The following is a 17,317-nucleotide window of genomic DNA, read 5'->3' on the forward strand; positions in this document are numbered from 1 at the left end:
GCCATTAGGAACCCAATGTAAAGAGCGGAGGTGTCGCAGTCTAGATGGTTCTCTACAGCCAGGTTGAATACAGTCCGGTCGACTACAGCACAGTTCAGTGTGGTTCAGCGGCGTGGTTCTGTACGGAGCATGACGACGGTTCAGTGCGGAGTACTGTCAAGTACAGTCAAGATGACCGGCGTCTTGATCTTAGTCTGTGATCGAGTCCGACCAATGAGCCCAGTGTGTGAAGTCAGCCCTGAACAGTTGACCCAGTGTAAGCCCGGAACGAGGCAGAGAGGCCAGTGCAAGAGTGGATATGTCTGTACAGTTACTCACGAAGAAGTATTGGTACAGCCTGTGTTACAAGTGTTACGTTACTTTGGAGCCCTGAGTTGTCAAGTTCTTTAAGCTGGGGTGTTGTGTGGAAGTCATCTGTCAAAATTGAGAAAAGACTAAATGTGGCTCAACAGAGATGGCTGAGACGGATTTTGGGAGTCAGTTACACAGACCGGATCTCAAACAAGGAAATCCTTTGCCGAACTGGGAGTCGAACACTTAGTGAGGTTGTGACTGAGCGTCGCATGAGGTTTGCGGGACATGTTCTACGTCAAAATGAATTACGCACACCAAGAGTTGCGATAACATGGAAGCCAAAACGAGGAAAGCGCAAACAGGGACGTCCTCGTATTACCTGGCGACACACCTTCATGGAGGACCTCAGAACAGTGGACACCAGATGGGAAGAGGCTTCAGACATTGCCAGTGACAGATCATTATGGAGACAGCTTGCCGCCCAATGCGCCGAACGGCGCGGGAGGACCTAAGTCTAAGTCTAAGTTGTGTGGTGCAGTTTGCAGTGAGCCTGGATAGTGAGATTCGTTACAATATATATAATGTTATAAATTGTACCAACGTTTTCCTATCTACACTGTTAAAAGCTTTGAATATGTTTGCAGGTTGCTCAGCAGCAAGTTGGAAATCCAAAATCTTGGGCTAAGTAAGTATAACTTGCCAGTCATTTTCATAGAAAGAGAGTCCTGATGTGGTTTACATGCAACTCTTGATTGTCATCACAATAGTCTCAGGCTCAAACCCTGCCCACCCCATCACCTGTCTCTCTGCAGGAGAGCCTACAGGATGGAGTATGCTATAAAAGGATTGTGATTTCAATGTACTGCTTGTCATAGTCACTTGGGTTCTACAAATTAAGCATTCCCCCCCCCCCCTCCAAAAAAAAACAAATAACAACAAGGGTCATAAGTATTACAAGCCTATAACAAAAAAAAACACACTCACTCTGTTGCAGGTGTCTTCTCAGTTACTGCTACAGCCTGTGGTTTGTGGTTTTCCCTTCATATGTTCAGAGTCACCCCAAAAGGATGGAAGCTTTGAAGGTTGGTATGGCTGTGATGAGGAAGATGCAGGAAGCCAAACTCAGCACAGTTGATGAGGTAACTACACAGAATCATTCCTGCACATTAAAGTGAAGATACATTTGCATCTTAGTGTCCTGTTCTTTGTTCAGCATCGCTGATCAAGAACACACACATATTTTGAGTCTTAAAAATGTTGTTGATTGAAAACTTCCTTGCAGCTCTGTTATCGAGTGATGATGCAGTTGGCAGGCCAGTACAACAAACCAGGGCTGGCTGTCCAGGTGTTTACTATGATGAAAAAACATGGTGTCCACCCCAATGCTATCACTTATGGTTACTACAATAAGGTGAGTCAAGTCTTTTTTTTTTATGCATGTGTGATTTGTGTTTTATTTCATTTAAACCATCATGGAATTAAATCATAACCATTTCTTTTAAATGGTTAACATTAGCCATAATTTTGTCAATATATCCATATTTAATATTTATTTTGCTAGGCAACCTGGCACTGAAATTTGGGTCTAAAATAAGTTAACGTCTTCATTTAGTCCTTATAATTTACAGGTTTTCTTAAAAACATAGAAGAAATAATTAAGTTCTACAGTTGTATATGTAATTCTTCTTTGTTCTCATTGTTATGTTGGAGCATTCAGATGATTAGACCAATATATGAGATGAACTGCACAGTGGTTTCCAAATCAGGGAGCTCTCCATATAGTTTTCATTCTATTGGGGTGTTTTGGGGCCCGTGTCTTATACGGGCCTCTTGGTAAAGAGAGCAGTTTTGGAGAACGTTGTCGGCATTCTCTGGTGATACTCCACATGGGCAGATTTCACTGGTTCCAATTTTGAGCTTCCGGTACATGTGTTGTCACATTCTGTTGTGTCCGATCCTGAGTCAAAAGATTAGACGTTGGTCTTGTCGGGATAGCTTATAGTAAGCGTCGTCTTTCTTGTGATTTGGATGAGAGCTCGTCCATTTCTCATTTATTTTATTTACAATTAATTTCATTTACAATTAATTTCTTCAATTCTTCTGGAGTATATGTAATTGATTTCATCTTGTCCAAATAACTATTGGCATTTGGAGATTATTTTTTTAAGTTGTCCCAACATAAAACTTTTTCTTGTATCTTTATGTCAAGTATTACTGCGTGCCCCAGCTGACATTCTGTAGAGAAATTGAGGGAACTAGTCAGTAAGACATTAGTGGTGCTTGAGCCCCAATGAGTTACTAGACTATATGCCCCTATGAGTTAGCTATACTAAGCATTGTATGAAGTGAATCCAAGAAATGTTTACTTTTTTTTTTGGTCACCTTATGTTCACAATAATAAAAAGAAAATGTATCATTGACAGGTGATGCTGGAAGCTAAGTGGCCATCTCCCCAATCAAAGGGCCGTCTCAGGTGGTTGAGGATTCGCAATGTGATTATTGGTGTGGCCCAGTTCCGAAGAACAATACGTCGCCGCAGCTTGTCACTGTACTCCAACTCTGGCAGTGAGTTTGATCAGATCAGCCACACCAGTGCTGAAAGCTATCTGGGAGAGGCTGCCAGCCAACAGAAAACTGATGTGATGAAATCTGACCCAGTTGTACCAATAGGCAGTGAACACACTTCTGAGGATTCGCTGAACAAGAATAATGGCAGTCTGGAGGAGAGGATGAGCACTGGTATGTTTAGAACAGTCTTTGAGTACTATAACATGCTGATTGAGTGCTGTACCATTTATTGACTAGCTTGATCTAAATAGTGGAAATGTTTATGTGGTGGCTACAATAATGTAAGACATAACTATGAACTCCAGTTGCTTTGTTTATTTTTATATTTACCAAAGTTTAAATTAATATGGTCACCATGGTTCAAATCTCTGTGAAGACTGGGACTTCGAATTTCGGGATTTTTAGGGGGCCCCTGACTCCACCCATCTCTAATGGGTACCTGACACTAGTTGGGGAAAAGTTAATGCGGTTGGTTGTTACTTGAATAATTTGTAATGGGAAATGTGTTTGTATTCCTTTCCTGTGATCTTGTTTAATAGGGCCAAGAAATGGGTACTTCTGGTAATGTTATTCTAATTACAGTACCAGTCATCCATTTCTTCTTCCTGGTTCTCATTTTTATGTTGGAGCATTCAGATGACTAGACCAATATATAAGATGAACTGTGCAGTGGTTTCCAAATTAGTTTTCTTTCTATAGGGGTGTTTTGGGGCCCGTGTCTTGTTTGGGTCTCTTGGCAAAGCATGCAGTTTTGAAGGACATGGTCAGCATTCTCAGGTGACACTCCCTGTGGGCAGATTTTGCTAGTTCCGATTTTTTGCTTCTGGAACATATATTGTCTCATTCTGTTGTGTCTCGTTCTGAGGCAAATGATTATATGTTGATCTCGTCGGTATAGCTAATAGTAATAATTTAATTTATAGAGTGCTGTTAACAAACAAAAGGTAAGCTCAAAGCTTATAAGAAGCCTCATCTTTCTTGTGATTCGAGAGCTTGTCCATTTCTCATTTATTCTGTTCACTATTAGTCTCATCTTCTGGATAGAGTGCAATGTTTGTGTGTTTGTTCTCCCAAACCATCCATTAAGAGTGAAGAAAATGCTTTGGTTGTTTTGCTTTTTTTTTTTGGACATAATGGATCAAATATGATATGCTAAAATTAAATATACGATTTACTTTCTGTGACGCCTTGTTCAGGAGGTGTGTCTGACAGGGGCTATAACTCTATGACACAAGAAGATGTCAAACAACTTTCCCAGATAGTCATAGCTGTGAATGATAATGTCATGTCCACCTCGCCAGCCTCCAGTGAAATGAAATCCAGAATGGATGCATGGAATCCTCTCAATCTGTTGGTTGGAACTAACCAAAAACCAAAGCAGCACCTTGACAAAGTCAAAAAAGGTTAGTGCGGAGTCAAGTTTCCTTGCAATTTCATTTGTACCAGAAAGTTCTCTTTGAAGTTCTGTTCAGATTAGACATCATCAAGTCATATCTTGTAGTTGTAACTACAAGATGAATACATTTTCAAGACCCCTTAGTAACTTTAAGATTAATACATTTTCAAGTTCCATTTGTAACTTTAAGATTAATACATTTTCAAGTTCCATTTGTAACTTTAAGATTAATACATTTTCAAGTCCCCCTTGTAACTTATCGATTAATACATTTTCAAGTCCCCCTTGTAACTTTAAGATTAATACATTTTCAAGTCCCACTTGTAACTTTAAGATTAATACATTTTCAAGTCCCCCTTGTAACTTTAAGATCAATACATTTTCAAGTCCCCCTTGTAACTTTAAGATTAATACATTTTCAAGTCCCCCTTGTAACTTTAAGATTAATACATTATCAAGTCCCCCTTGTATCTTTAAGATTGATACATTTTCAAGTTCCCCTTGTAACATCAATTGTAATGTATATTCAAGTTCCCCTCCCATTTATTTTAATATATGATATTACTTCTTGTATCAGTATTTATGATTGTCAAACTGTTGAGCCCAAGAAATCTTTGTATCATACTTTACACAAGAATTTGATTTATAACATCATTATATCAAAAGTATACATTTGAATCTCGCCTCGTCATTATAATTCTCTTTTCATACTCTGTTATCTTCTTGAAAACTCCTAGAAGTCCATATTGTAGATGACAAGATCAAGCACCATGGGGCCAGCCACAGGCCACGTGTTGGGAGTATTGTCAAGCGTTCAGTTAGTTCTGTCCACCCGAATCACAGAGATGATTTTGAAATACTCAAGGGCTCTTTATGTGAGTTGACTTTTTCAACAATTCTTTACCTAGCAGAGTCTTGGTCTTGTCAAATATATTCTTTACCAATGATCTGTTAAAAAAAAATGCTTCCAAACTAAGTTTCTGCACTAAATCTGTTAAATTCTTGTTTTAAAGTCTCATGTATATTTTAAAGTTTCATGTATAGACAAGTTTATTCTTGCTGTAAGCTACAACACATTGACTTAATTTAGATCCTATCAACATTTGAAGTTATTAAATAATTATTTTAAAGCTATGTTGTGTGAGTGAACAAAGATGTGATCTCACTTTGCGCTCGAAAGGCTCAAATCATCTCTTGCAAAAGCCCTGGACAGAAACCCCTGCTATTCTTTGTATATAAAACCTTGTTTGTTTGTTGTTGTGCTTTTTAAGCTTGTAAACTCACTTTTTAGTCTATATTTCTTTCACATTCTTTCACATTTTTTTTTAAATCATTTTTCAACCTTCTTTTTTTTTTTATTAACATTAAAAATTCATTATAGATTCCATTTTCTTGTTGTTTTTGTTAATCTACTATACATTGTATTTTATTTTTCTCTCTCTCTCTCTCCTAGTAAATAACTCGTGTGGCCTGGTCATGCTAAGTAAAGTGTGTCTGGAGAAGAGTTCCTGTTTACCAGATACAGATCTACGTTTACAAGTCGAAGAAGCCAAAAGGCGGCGGCACCGCAGTGCAGGAGAGAACCATCCTAAACCCTCACGCTCAATGAGCCTTTTTGCCAGCTGGAGACCTCCTCGCATTGCAGCAGGTCAAGGTCAGGACTCTGACGACCCACTGAAGTTGAGGTTGAACTTTTCAGACTTGATAAAAAAGGAGGAAGATGACATTTCTTTGGCATCACTTGCCCCTAAAGACAGTAGCCATACAATGTCTGAATCCTCAAGTAGTGAAACCAGTAACTCTCTTGTGCAATCCACTAAAGACAATGAGTGCAATTCTGTGGAGTTGAGTTTACAACTCCTCCCTGAGAACTCTTCGCTGACCACCATTGAGACCAATTCTCCTAGTCCTTATTTGCCTGGCTCTGTGGCTTTGGAGGAAGGTCCAGTTCTCGGGACAGTTCCTGAATATTCTAGTCATCCGCTGAGTGACCACAACTCAACGCCTAAATCCATTCTTCAGACTATCACTGAACAAAGTTCTCAGATAATTAATGACTCAACGTCTCTCCCTATCAATAGTAATATTTCAAACAGTGGCTCCTCTTCATCAGCAGAAGCTAAAACTTCCCACGCCCAGCAAAGCAGCTCAACATCAAATGGACCCACTGATAATGTCGCAGTAAACCGCCGAGAAATCCGAAGGTCAGTATCTATACCCGAGGACAGGCTGAGCAACCAGTTGACAGAGTCTATGATTAAACAGTCCTTAAGTGAGACTGGCCCTATGCTTAACTCGCCAGAGTCTAATAAAAAAACTGAAACACGGTCCGTGAAACAAATTTCTGAAGATTCACAATCAGTGAGTTCACTGACCGAGACCCGTAGAGAGAAAGCCACTGACTTTATGTTCAAGAGGACTCATAGCTTGAAGAAAACAAACGAAGCTTTTGGTAGCTTTCTTAAGTATGCCTCCAACGCTTCTAAAGCAGCCTTCACTAAACTAAATGAGCTCAAAAATACGATAGCCACTCCTATCAAAAATGGCTCCCTGGGCTCCTTGACCCAGTCCAATGAAGAGCTGGATGCCAATGATGGTAGCAGTACCAGCGGGACAATACGAGATAGGCTGCGCCATGGTGGGAGTCAGGATCTGCTGAGTCACAGTGAGGAAAGTGATGTGACGGATGACACTGACAAGAGAATGTCCGGTTTGTCTTTTGGTGAGTGACCTTTGACCCTCGAATTATATTTTTATGTTGCTGTTCTTTTTATTGTCATTATTGAAAACTTAGAATCTCAAAAGCAATTTTGACAAATTTTTAACCGGTGCATAAAACAAATTTAAAATCTTGACGCTCTGTTACATTGTGTGGAAAATAAGTAAACCACTTTAAAACTAATTAAAACTAAAAACGGCATTGTCTTTGATTTTGAAGATTAAGAATGAATGCAAAATTTCTTGTGACTTGGCAGACCCAGCTGCAATCTGCACATAAAAACTAGTAACTGACTTTGATGACGATGGGTTTGACTGACAGAAACTCTTTGGCGACTTTCATTTGAAGCATATCATGAACAAAGCAAATAGTTAGGTACACAATTATGTAAAGAAACAAAAATGGTGCTTAGTTTTAAAAAAAAAAGTCAAGCAATATTGAAAACCTCAAGAGAGCCTTGAATCATGACTTGATTTTGTGAGCTTTGTTTATCCTGCTGTTTCTCACAGTATTCCAGTGGTTTCACTTTTATTGAGAAAAACGTTAACATTTAGACTAAGTCCACTTCCATTGAGACATCCACAGAGATGCCTTTAATAAGACCTAGACCTATTACTGACAATAACTATGAAAGTACAGTCTTATCACTATCTAGTTCCTAACACAGTTCAAAGGCTTAATAATATTCATTGAGGTTTCTAAGTATTTTTTATTTTTAATTCTACAACCTTTTTTTTGCGTCCCACCTCACCATTCTTTCTGTTAGCAGCTTTTCTCTTAGATTTTTTTCTGTAATTCTCAAATTACTTTTTTCCTACCTCCATTGTCTTTCAGCACTGTCTAAATAATTAATTTTGTACATATCAAACCTGAATTCTTTTTTTTTATTTCATTACTTTGAAATTTATGCATGGGAATGGGAATGAAAAATATTTTTTTAAACTTTGTTTCAAAACATTTTAAAGTCCTAGTCAACAAAATGTTTTTTAAGTAAGTAACGGAAACACAATTGACTACAATGAAAGTTTTGTCTCTGTTACAGAAAGTGTACCATCCCCTTCTTTCCTGGAGGATTACACTAGACTTGGGGATTTCCCTCGTCCTTCTAATGGTGCAATAGGATCTTCTGTTGAGCAGCTGGCAGAGGACTTCATAAAGGTAAGGAGATCAATCTCTACACTCTAGACTCATGAAATAATGATGTCTCTAGTCTACATCTACAATTGTGCTGATGTCTTTTCTTTTTTTTGTCTAGATGGAGGTGGCGATGGAAGTGGAGATGAGCTCCTGCTCCCGTTGTACAAAATGTAATCGTCTCATCTATGATGAAGAGATTATGGCTGGTTGGTCAGCTGAGGATTCGAACCTTAACACAAGGTTAGTACACACACTCTAGAGAATTGCCTGAATCGAGGGGAGGGGTGGGCTGCTTTTATCATTCTTTATCAAAGGCAATCTCTATCTTACGTTAGCTTTGACTGAATTCATAAGGCTACTTTCATCTTTCTTTAGCATTGACAAATTGTGTGATCTAACTATCGTTTTCCACAAAGTGTTTTGAAATATTTCTGAAAAACAATTGTGTGATATTTTGGTTTTCGAAATCAGTAAATGTAAAACTGAAAAAACTTTGCTGAATAAATAAGCTTTTAATTTAGTATCATTGTGAAACTATTAAAATAAAAGGTCATGTTATTGACATGTAATTGTCCAATGTTTCTAAATATGAACAGGTGTACTAGTATCGCCCCAGACTTGCTGATCTCCGTCTCGACAGGCCTGGGAAACCCAAAATTCTCGACCTGTATGGCGACATGTATGCACTACGCAAGACAGCAGGGTTTCTGTCCACGGCTTTTGCAAGAGAGGATTTGAGCCTCTCAAATGGAGTTTGATGATGATGATGATGATGACTAACTTGTATCTGACATTCTTTACCAAATATCTTTTTGTCAAACACTTTCACAGTTATCTGACATTCTTTACCAAATATCTTTTTGTCAAACACTTTCACAGTTATGGAGTTATTTAAAAAGTTCCTGTTTGCCAGTAGATCATGATTTTTGATGCTTCTAATCTTGAAAGTTTTGCCAACTTCTGATATTATCACTGTGCAAATTTAATGTACTGAAAGACATTTTAGTTTCCTTTAAAATATAAATGTTATCATTAAACTAGAGTGAGATGAAGAGTTCCAGTCCAATAGTTCAGTCACGGAGATATGCACAATGTAAAAAAAACAAAGAAATGATAATAGATTTTTGCAGGGTTTTTACAGCTGGAGAGAACATAGAAATAGTGCAAACTTTCAAGTACCTTTGCACTGTCTTAGAGGATAAATTTAATTTCATTGCAATGCTGATTATATCAACACAAAAGGGCAACAAAGATACCATTTACAAAAACAAACAGACACAAAAAACCTCTTTGTTCCCCTGGCAATCAATTCATTGAATAGAATTGACCTATCTGATGTAAACATTTCTTCTCTAATGTTTAAGTGAAATTAGTGTGAATGTGTATTTTTTTTTATAGTTATAATGTATTTTTTAATGCACAAATTGTAAGACCAATTTCCTCATGGATAATAAAGATTATTTGTATTGTAATAACTTAAGAGAGGCAACGCAACGAGATATATGTGTTTATTTACACTGAGACATGACAAACACATAGGACGTCTGCCTTGAGCACAGCATCTTCATATCGGCTGGCTCTAGACTTCTACTTCGGCTCTCCACTTGGGCGGACATCATTCTCTCCCTAATGTAAACATCCTTCCTAGTCTGGTTTCTAGAAGTTCGCACCTTCTGCACTAGCCTGGATGGCGGTGCGCATGGCAGAGCTATGACAGTATTTTGTAATTAAAGCACTTAGTCAGATAGAGAGAGTGTGGGAAGAAGCAGGTTGCTCAAACCACTTTAATTGCCTATCAACTATTTTACATCGATAAAGCCTCTTCTACTTCTAGCACTTAGTCAGATAGAGAGAGTGTGGGAAGAAGCAGATTGCTCAAACCACTTTAATTGCCTATCAACTATTTTACATCAATAAAGCCTCTTCTACTTCTAGCACTTAGTCAGATAGAGAGAGTGTGGGAAGAAGCAGATTGCTCAAACCACTTTAATTGCCTATGAACTATTTTACATCAATAGAGCCTCTTCTACTTCTGGCCTTTATGCTTGTTTTTTGTCAGCTCAATGTCTCTATGTATACCAATACAGAAGGTTTATGAAACATTTGAAAGAAGTTGAACAAATGAATCCTTTAAATGACATGATTTTGAAAAGAGAAATGTGGTGTATATCATATTGTGTGGTTCACTTTGTGTCCTCCCCTGTAGTCACTTTCATTTCTGTTTCAGCTGTCCATACTGTCATGCCAAATTTGTACCACACCTACAAATATACCTTAAGGTCAGTGCATGGTTTCGTTTTAACAGGCTTACAGTCTGTTTATATTTTAAACCTTTATTGATTCCAGGGACATGAAAAGACTTATTTATTCTACAATGTCAGTCCCTAAGAAATATATTATATACTCAATTTTTTTAAATTGTCACAATTATTGTTTGTATTTGCTTGAAGGATTGGAGAGAGAATAGAGCATCAGCTGGCAGCACCGAGAAGAGCTATCCAACTAAAGAGAAGCTGCTTGCCAGTACAGACCAACAGGATGGCTTGGCAATGTCCACAATGGGTTCACTGGTTGGCCAGGAGCAGAGCTCGCTGGAGCGCGGAGAGATGCCCCTTACCTTTGAGGAAGCTGCTGAAACTATAAGGCGACGTTGCACGAGTGAATGCCTGACCAGTGAGTCTGGTTTTGGGTCCAGCTTGGATAGCCCAACTCATTTTTTTCAACGGTCTCCTCTCAGCCTATCTATAGAAGAAGAGACACCGCAAGGGACTGCTTCATCTGAACAACCAGGCATAAGAAAGGATTTTATGACAAGGTAAAAAGATGCTCAACCGAAAACGTTCACATTCAATGTATGCCCACTTGGTTTAGATTCTTCTTCCCCTAATGATACAAAGCGTTTAAGGATCAGTCTCAAATTACAAGGACAGACATGTACACAATGTTATGTTTGTTCAATTTATTATTCACAAGTTAAACTATTGATTATGTATAATCAGACCTTGCGATCTATAGGGCAGATGATGTAAAGGGCATCTGTTTCTTTGGTCTACGGTTAATGAGGGTGTCGTGTGTCCAGCAGCACAACCACCAACCGCCTTTACTTTTCCCCAACTAATGTCAGGTACCCATTAGAGCTGGGTGGACTCAGAGACGCCTAAAGATCCCGAAATTAAAATCCCAGTCTTCACTTATATTCTAGCCGGTTCGGAAGCCAAGCCCTTTACCACTCGGCCACCGCTCCTCCATTGATTATATATAGCTGTTGAAAATACATTTTTATAAAAATCTTATCATGTTCAATAGGAATAAAGCCAATTGTATATTAGAATCTAAGAAGATTTTTTTTTATTCATTGACTGTGTCTATTATATCAGTTCTTGAATGTGTACAAATTGCTAATTATTTTAATTCAGGTCGGCCTCATCGTCTGAGCCTATAGTTTTGCCTTACTTAAGTCCCCTTGTTTTGCGCAAAGAGGTGGAGTTTGTGTTGGATCACGAGAGCAACATGTGCCTTGTAAGTGACACTTTTGTGGAGGATCACCCAATTATTTTCTGGAATTTGGTGAGCATTTATGTCATTCAAAATTTTAATGTTGTTTTAAATGATTTCTTGAAAAAATTTTTCTCTCGAACAAAGGATTACAATGTTGTGGTGAAATCATTGATACTTTTTATGTCTGCGTAATGACATTAGAATGGGTTCAAAACATGAATCTGACTTGTGACGATGACATCGATGTAGCACCTTGCTGCCTGAATATCTTTCACCAATTCATGTGACATTTTAGCTTTATAAAGCCTTGTATTTGTTTTTCTCTGCTGCGTTTTTTTTATTGTTTTGCCAGCACTATGTTAATTTGATAAGGAAACTGTGTGTAGGCTAGCAAGTTGTTTCAAGTAGAGTTGAACTCTTAAGTAAGAGGAAGTCAAATGTAGCACTGACATGAAATTCAATACTCCCTCCACTAGGTTTGGTTTTTCCGGCGAATTGAACTGCCAACACACCTGACAGGTTTCCTGCTGACATCAAAAGCTTTCAATGCCAACAAGAAAGATGAGGTCAGTTAACTGAGCATTCACTTTTAGAGACTGTTAGTACTGTTAATATTGTTATTAGATCGTTGTTAGTACTGTTAGATCTGTTATTAGATCGTTAGGCTGGTGGCTGCCTGGTCATGTCATGCTCTGGACTGTCGTATCAAGAGTCCTGGTTTTGAGCCCTGCCTTCCCTTTATTCTCCCACAGCCCTATGGGAGATTTGGGCTTGTATTGTATTGTTATGACTTGATTAGGATTTACTATTAGTTTCGGGATTAAGGGGAAAGTTTTACTTAGTGACAAGTGATGTGACAGATCTTTAAAAAACAAGAACGCTCTAAGTTACGCTATAAACATGACGCTTTGTGTAGAACAGTTGGAGTAACCAGTGGTAGATATACGGCTTTACTAAAAGACATTGACAGATCCCTTCTTAAGTATTAAAAGTGTTTATAGTTTAACACTAGCGTAGACTCCATTTATTGATTGTTGACCTTTCGCCGGTGTTCATGTTCAACATTGAGTTCAACATTACCTCTTTTGGATTTGTTCCTATTTCAAGTACTCATCACCGCGGTAGAGCACAACAGTATGTAATGATCTCCCATTCTGAAGGAGCAACCATAACTTGTCAAACAAAAGGAGAACTTAGAATATTGCAGTCAGACCAAGTCTAGCTGACAGTAGAGCATTAGAAATGTGGATTTTGTTATTTCTTAAATTCATTAATTATAATTAGTAGTAGTATCATAAAGTTATTGCCTTTTATTAGTGAAGATTATTTCTAAGTTTATATTTCTCTAGCTCCAGCTTGGCAATAAAACCAAAAGCTACACCAGCCAAAATATTTTGATAAGACCCCAGTGGGATAACATCCGAATACATGATGAGATAGGACTTCCTATGTATTTAGCTTGGCGAGCAGGTTAGTGCTTTAGCCGTTGTCGGCATTTCCGTGTTAACAAATCATTAGGTTCTGGCTATATTATTCTGCAGCTAATTGTCTTGTAATTTTCTAATAGGTCACAAGTCTACGGTTGTTGATGCGTTAGTTATAGAATCTGATTGCTTCAGTCGACCGTAAGTAGCATTTTGTTCACCTAGACCAGTTTTTTCATTCTATTGGGGCTTTCAACAGCTATTAGCTTGTCGGAGATATAAGAAAAAGACTATTGGATTCACAGAATAATCCTATAGCTGACATTGCAATAGCTAAACTTTTAGCACAGTAGCCAAACTTATTAAATACAATAGCAAACTTCTGATTTCAAAAAAAAAATTTGCCCTGACTGTACTTCTACTATATTTTGCATCATTAACTATTCTTCATTTGCACTTTTGCTCTACAGCATAATGTGGCAAATTGTTTCTGCCATTAAACGAAATGATGTGTTGGCTGCTGTCAAAATTGTGGTTAGCGCTAGGAAGAAAATTAACTCCAAGAAGAGACGTTTCCGCAGCATGTATAGGGAGATTCTGTTTTTGTCCTTTGCTGAATGTGGCAGAGAGAATATTGACCATGGTACGAAGCATTTTATCTATTAGGAAAATGTAAAACATAAAAGTGACGTGTTTTTTTTTAAATCTATGATCACAACTAACTGTCTACTTTCTACATTAACATATAATATATATAATGTAAAACAAAAAAAAAACTTTAAAAATTCATTGAGTGAAATAGTGACAAAAAATCTTTTTTTTTTGTCTTGATTTCTTAGAAATATTAGTTACAAGAATGGTAAATAGTTATTAACATATTTTACAAGGTAGCATATTTATTGAATACAATTCTAATTTGAACAGATGCATTTGATAGAGAATACAGCGCTTGCTTTCAAGAGAAGCTCGAGCAATGGGAAATTCAGAGATTACAACTTGACGATCATCCTAAAGCTGCCAATGTTCAGTGGTGCCGGAAAGTCTTTGCAGAGTTGGAAGTTTGAGTTGTGACCCGTGGACAGAGCTGGGGGTTGTGACGCTGTGGGATCACTCTGTGAGACCGGCTGGACACGTGGACAGAGCTTTGGCCGCACAATTGTCGTACCTTCTTTTTTTTAACTCTTCAATATTTCTGTTATGTGCATCACAGAGTGTCACAGCTGTAAATATGTTCACCGTACAGTTCACCACGATGACGCTGGCATGTTTACATATATTTTTTTTTGTAAATCATTGGCAATAATTTATGTTTAGGAATATTCTTTTTTTTTTTTTTTATGAATCAAGATTTCTTGAGTTTGACCAGAGAGCCATTCTTACATTTGGCCTATTACATTGAGCTATTCACTTTGGCTCATTAAGAATACGCTCACTTGAAACTTTCTTTGGAGACTGCTTGTGAAGAAACCCAATTCCCTATGAATGACAAAAAGTTGCGTGTTTGGGCAATGTGATATTGACTTTCTGAATTGCAATTCAGATGTATATAACTGTGTACATATATATGCAGCCAGTCAAGTGATACAATGACACCAGTTGTTACTATTCTGTTGAAATGCTTTAGTACTTGTTTTCTTTGTAACTAATATTGTCTAAATGTGTTACACTTTATAGTTGACCTTTTTACGTATAAATATATTTATACAGTGTCTATTCAAACTTAATATTGTCTGTTATAATGGCTCAGGAGAATGCCTAAGCCGTGTGTTATGATGTAAGTCATAGAAATGGTGTAAGCTATGAGCTGAACACTCTTCAGAATTTTTTAGAAATAGGATCAAAAGAATGGATCCAAAAAGGGATTAACCCCCAATTCTAAGTTAGACAAAAGTTTTAATTTGTAATCTGCTCTTTCTATTGGACCTTAGTTGACCTTTAATCATCATTAGTGTACATAGTCAAACCCTTCTAAAACAGCCTTATCCTCTATCTTCAGTGCTGTCGAGTCTTCACCTTTACCTCAGATCAGCAGCATCTTGACATTACTGTCTAGTTCTGGCGGCATTCATCTATATAGATTACTCACTGAAAGCTTTGTTGTTGTTTTTTTTAAAGTTTTTTTCATTATTTCTTTAGTATCAGTAGTTCTGCTTTAGTATTTCTTCTATTTCTGTAGTAATTGCCTAAGTTTTTTTCCTGCAGTAGAATCTCTATTTAACTTTTGGCTTAAATCTAGTATTAGAACTCTTTTGTATGTAGGATTTAAAGAGCAATGCTTGTTGAAGGGAATTAAATAATGCAATATTTAGTTTTTAGTTTATTAAACCACTGTGTTCTGTTCAGCCCATATTATCATTTTGTAAAGACTTATATTTTGCCTTCATTTGCACAGTGACTTTACTAGCAACAATGAAAGGAGTTAGAAGTACTTTTCTCATTCAGTGAACTCACCAGTGGAGAAATACTTGAGTAACATGTTCAAACCAGCATAATATTGTTTAACTTTTGCACAAGGACTATGTCAGTATGAATCATTTAACGTTGAGAGCAAACTAGTGGTTCAATTAGAAATGTGTCCTATGGTTGTTAATATTGTTTTGAAAGGGAAGGGTTAAAAAAGTTTGTTATGGTTGGGTGATGATTGCGATAAGCATTGTTGCCTCACAGGCAAATAAGCTAATGAGCATTAACACCAGACCATCAGCAGCATACATTGAGATGTTTTGGGGTAAAAACTTGTCAACTTCAGAGGTTGGGATAGCAACAAAATTTAACACTCCTTTTTAAGTACAACACTTGAGTTATTAGAAAACATTGTTTATTGGTTTTAAGTTGGTGTCAGAAGTGAGGTTTAGATGACTCACAGTTGTAGTTCATGTTTATTTCAATTACAAGGAACTGGTAGATAATGTCTTTGAGTTGCACATTCCACTCTCTCTGTGTCTCACAGAGACATTAATTGTCTTATAGTATACGGTGAACTTTGATCTTATAGTCAGCTCTAGTTTTACTTAAACTTAGTCTTTGTGATATTGGCATTGGGTTGAGTGTACTGTTATTAATTTACTTTTTTTAAACTAACTAGAGGGAATGAGTGCTTGTTAAATTCAGCAATGTTTTATTATCAAGTATTTGTCACTGCAATATGAACTTCTTGTATTGTGCATAGAATCCTATTCTATTTTTTTTTTATGATTGTATCAAAATTGAAGAAATATTCATTTGCTCAATGAGTTGAATTTCTACACCTCCATTGGTCAGAGAACTACTGCAATAATGTTCTTGTCCATTTGGTTTAAAGACTAAATCATTGATGTTATTGGTTGGTTTTAAACTGGTAAAAGTCTATGGAAGCATGTAGTGATGATTGTGTCTAAAGACTATGGAAGTATGTGATGATTGTGTCTGTAGAAATACGAAGTGAGGATTGTATGTACTGAGGATAGTGTCTTTCAGTTGATTCAACAATTTCCTTGTTAAAAAACTTCATGTTATCATGGCTATGAAATTTGTCATTGTGGTCAGAGGATTCCAAATAGAAGCCAGTAAAAACTATTTTTGTATTGTGTTTAAAGTGGAGTGGGCATATCTCTGCTGTGTGTAAACAACTTAAACATAAACCTCACAGAACTGTTCATCTCAATATCCTTATTCCATTTCACTCTGAACTTGAAAAAAGATGATGTCCACCTTGAACCCTCTCTCTACTCATTTCTCATTTCGTTGGGATAAAGCCCATGATTAGTCTCTCTACTCATTCATCATTTCGTTGGGATAAAGCCCATGATAAGTCTCTCTACTTCTTTCTTCACAACCCCCTCCTCCCCACCCCATCTTGTGTTATAAAAGGTTCGATGAGAATAATGTTGAGCTTGACCAGTAAGAGTTGTCTCCCTTAACTCAGCCAGTAAATATGTTTTCTCCATTTCAATTTATTCATTGCTTCAGCTTCATACAGTTTGTGATAGGTATTTGTTCTATGCTGTTGTAGTCAATAAAATATTTTTTCAGTCAATAAATTTTTGGAAAACACTTAAAGCATGCGTTGTACTAGTACTAATATATTCCCAGCATGTTAATAGAAGGGAGGTGGACATTAATTTTTGCGTTCATTCCTGTGACAGTACAGAGAAATGGCATGTTTGAGGTCTGACCTGGTCTTTCTTGAGATGTTCCAATGAAAATGGGTTCTAACCAGAAGAGATCCCTGGTGGCATTTTCACAGTAACCCCATCAGTCAAGGTTCTACTGAGCTAGCATTGACTGATAGAAGAAATGTCT

General features: G+C 37.3%; 1 protein-coding gene across 4 annotated transcripts in view; it reads left to right on the forward strand.

The window, feature by feature from the left end:
* LOC106079469 (DENN domain-containing protein 4C-like) overlaps positions 1-16,287 on the forward strand; it is a 43,371-nt gene extending 27,084 nt beyond the window's left edge. For all 4 annotated transcript variants that reach the window (XM_056008364.1, XM_056008581.1, XM_056008507.1 and 1 more), the window contains 17 exons: positions 939-979; positions 1,289-1,433; positions 1,577-1,705; positions 2,718-3,033; positions 4,059-4,265; positions 4,996-5,133; positions 5,712-6,980; positions 8,020-8,135; positions 8,233-8,354; positions 10,342-10,393; positions 10,565-10,929; positions 11,531-11,681; positions 12,089-12,178; positions 12,962-13,082; positions 13,180-13,237; positions 13,507-13,679; positions 13,961-16,287. In XM_056008364.1, the coding sequence (XP_055864339.1) occupies positions 939-979; positions 1,289-1,433; positions 1,577-1,705; positions 2,718-3,033; positions 4,059-4,265; positions 4,996-5,133; positions 5,712-6,980; positions 8,020-8,135; positions 8,233-8,354; positions 10,342-10,393; positions 10,565-10,929; positions 11,531-11,681; positions 12,089-12,178; positions 12,962-13,082; positions 13,180-13,237; positions 13,507-13,679; positions 13,961-14,100 (3,633 nt within the window). In that variant the 3' untranslated portion in view covers positions 14,101-16,287. The remainder of the gene's footprint in view (positions 1-938; positions 980-1,288; positions 1,434-1,576; positions 1,706-2,717; positions 3,034-4,058; positions 4,266-4,995; positions 5,134-5,711; positions 6,981-8,019; positions 8,136-8,232; positions 8,355-10,341; positions 10,394-10,564; positions 10,930-11,530; positions 11,682-12,088; positions 12,179-12,961; positions 13,083-13,179; positions 13,238-13,506; positions 13,680-13,960) is intronic.
* Positions 16,288-17,317: the final 1,030 nt, after the last annotated feature.

The sequence above is a fragment of the Biomphalaria glabrata genome, chromosome 1, assembly GCF_947242115.1.
Source record: "Biomphalaria glabrata chromosome 1, xgBioGlab47.1, whole genome shotgun sequence".
In the NCBI taxonomy this organism is placed as follows: domain Eukaryota; kingdom Metazoa; phylum Mollusca; class Gastropoda; family Planorbidae; genus Biomphalaria; species Biomphalaria glabrata.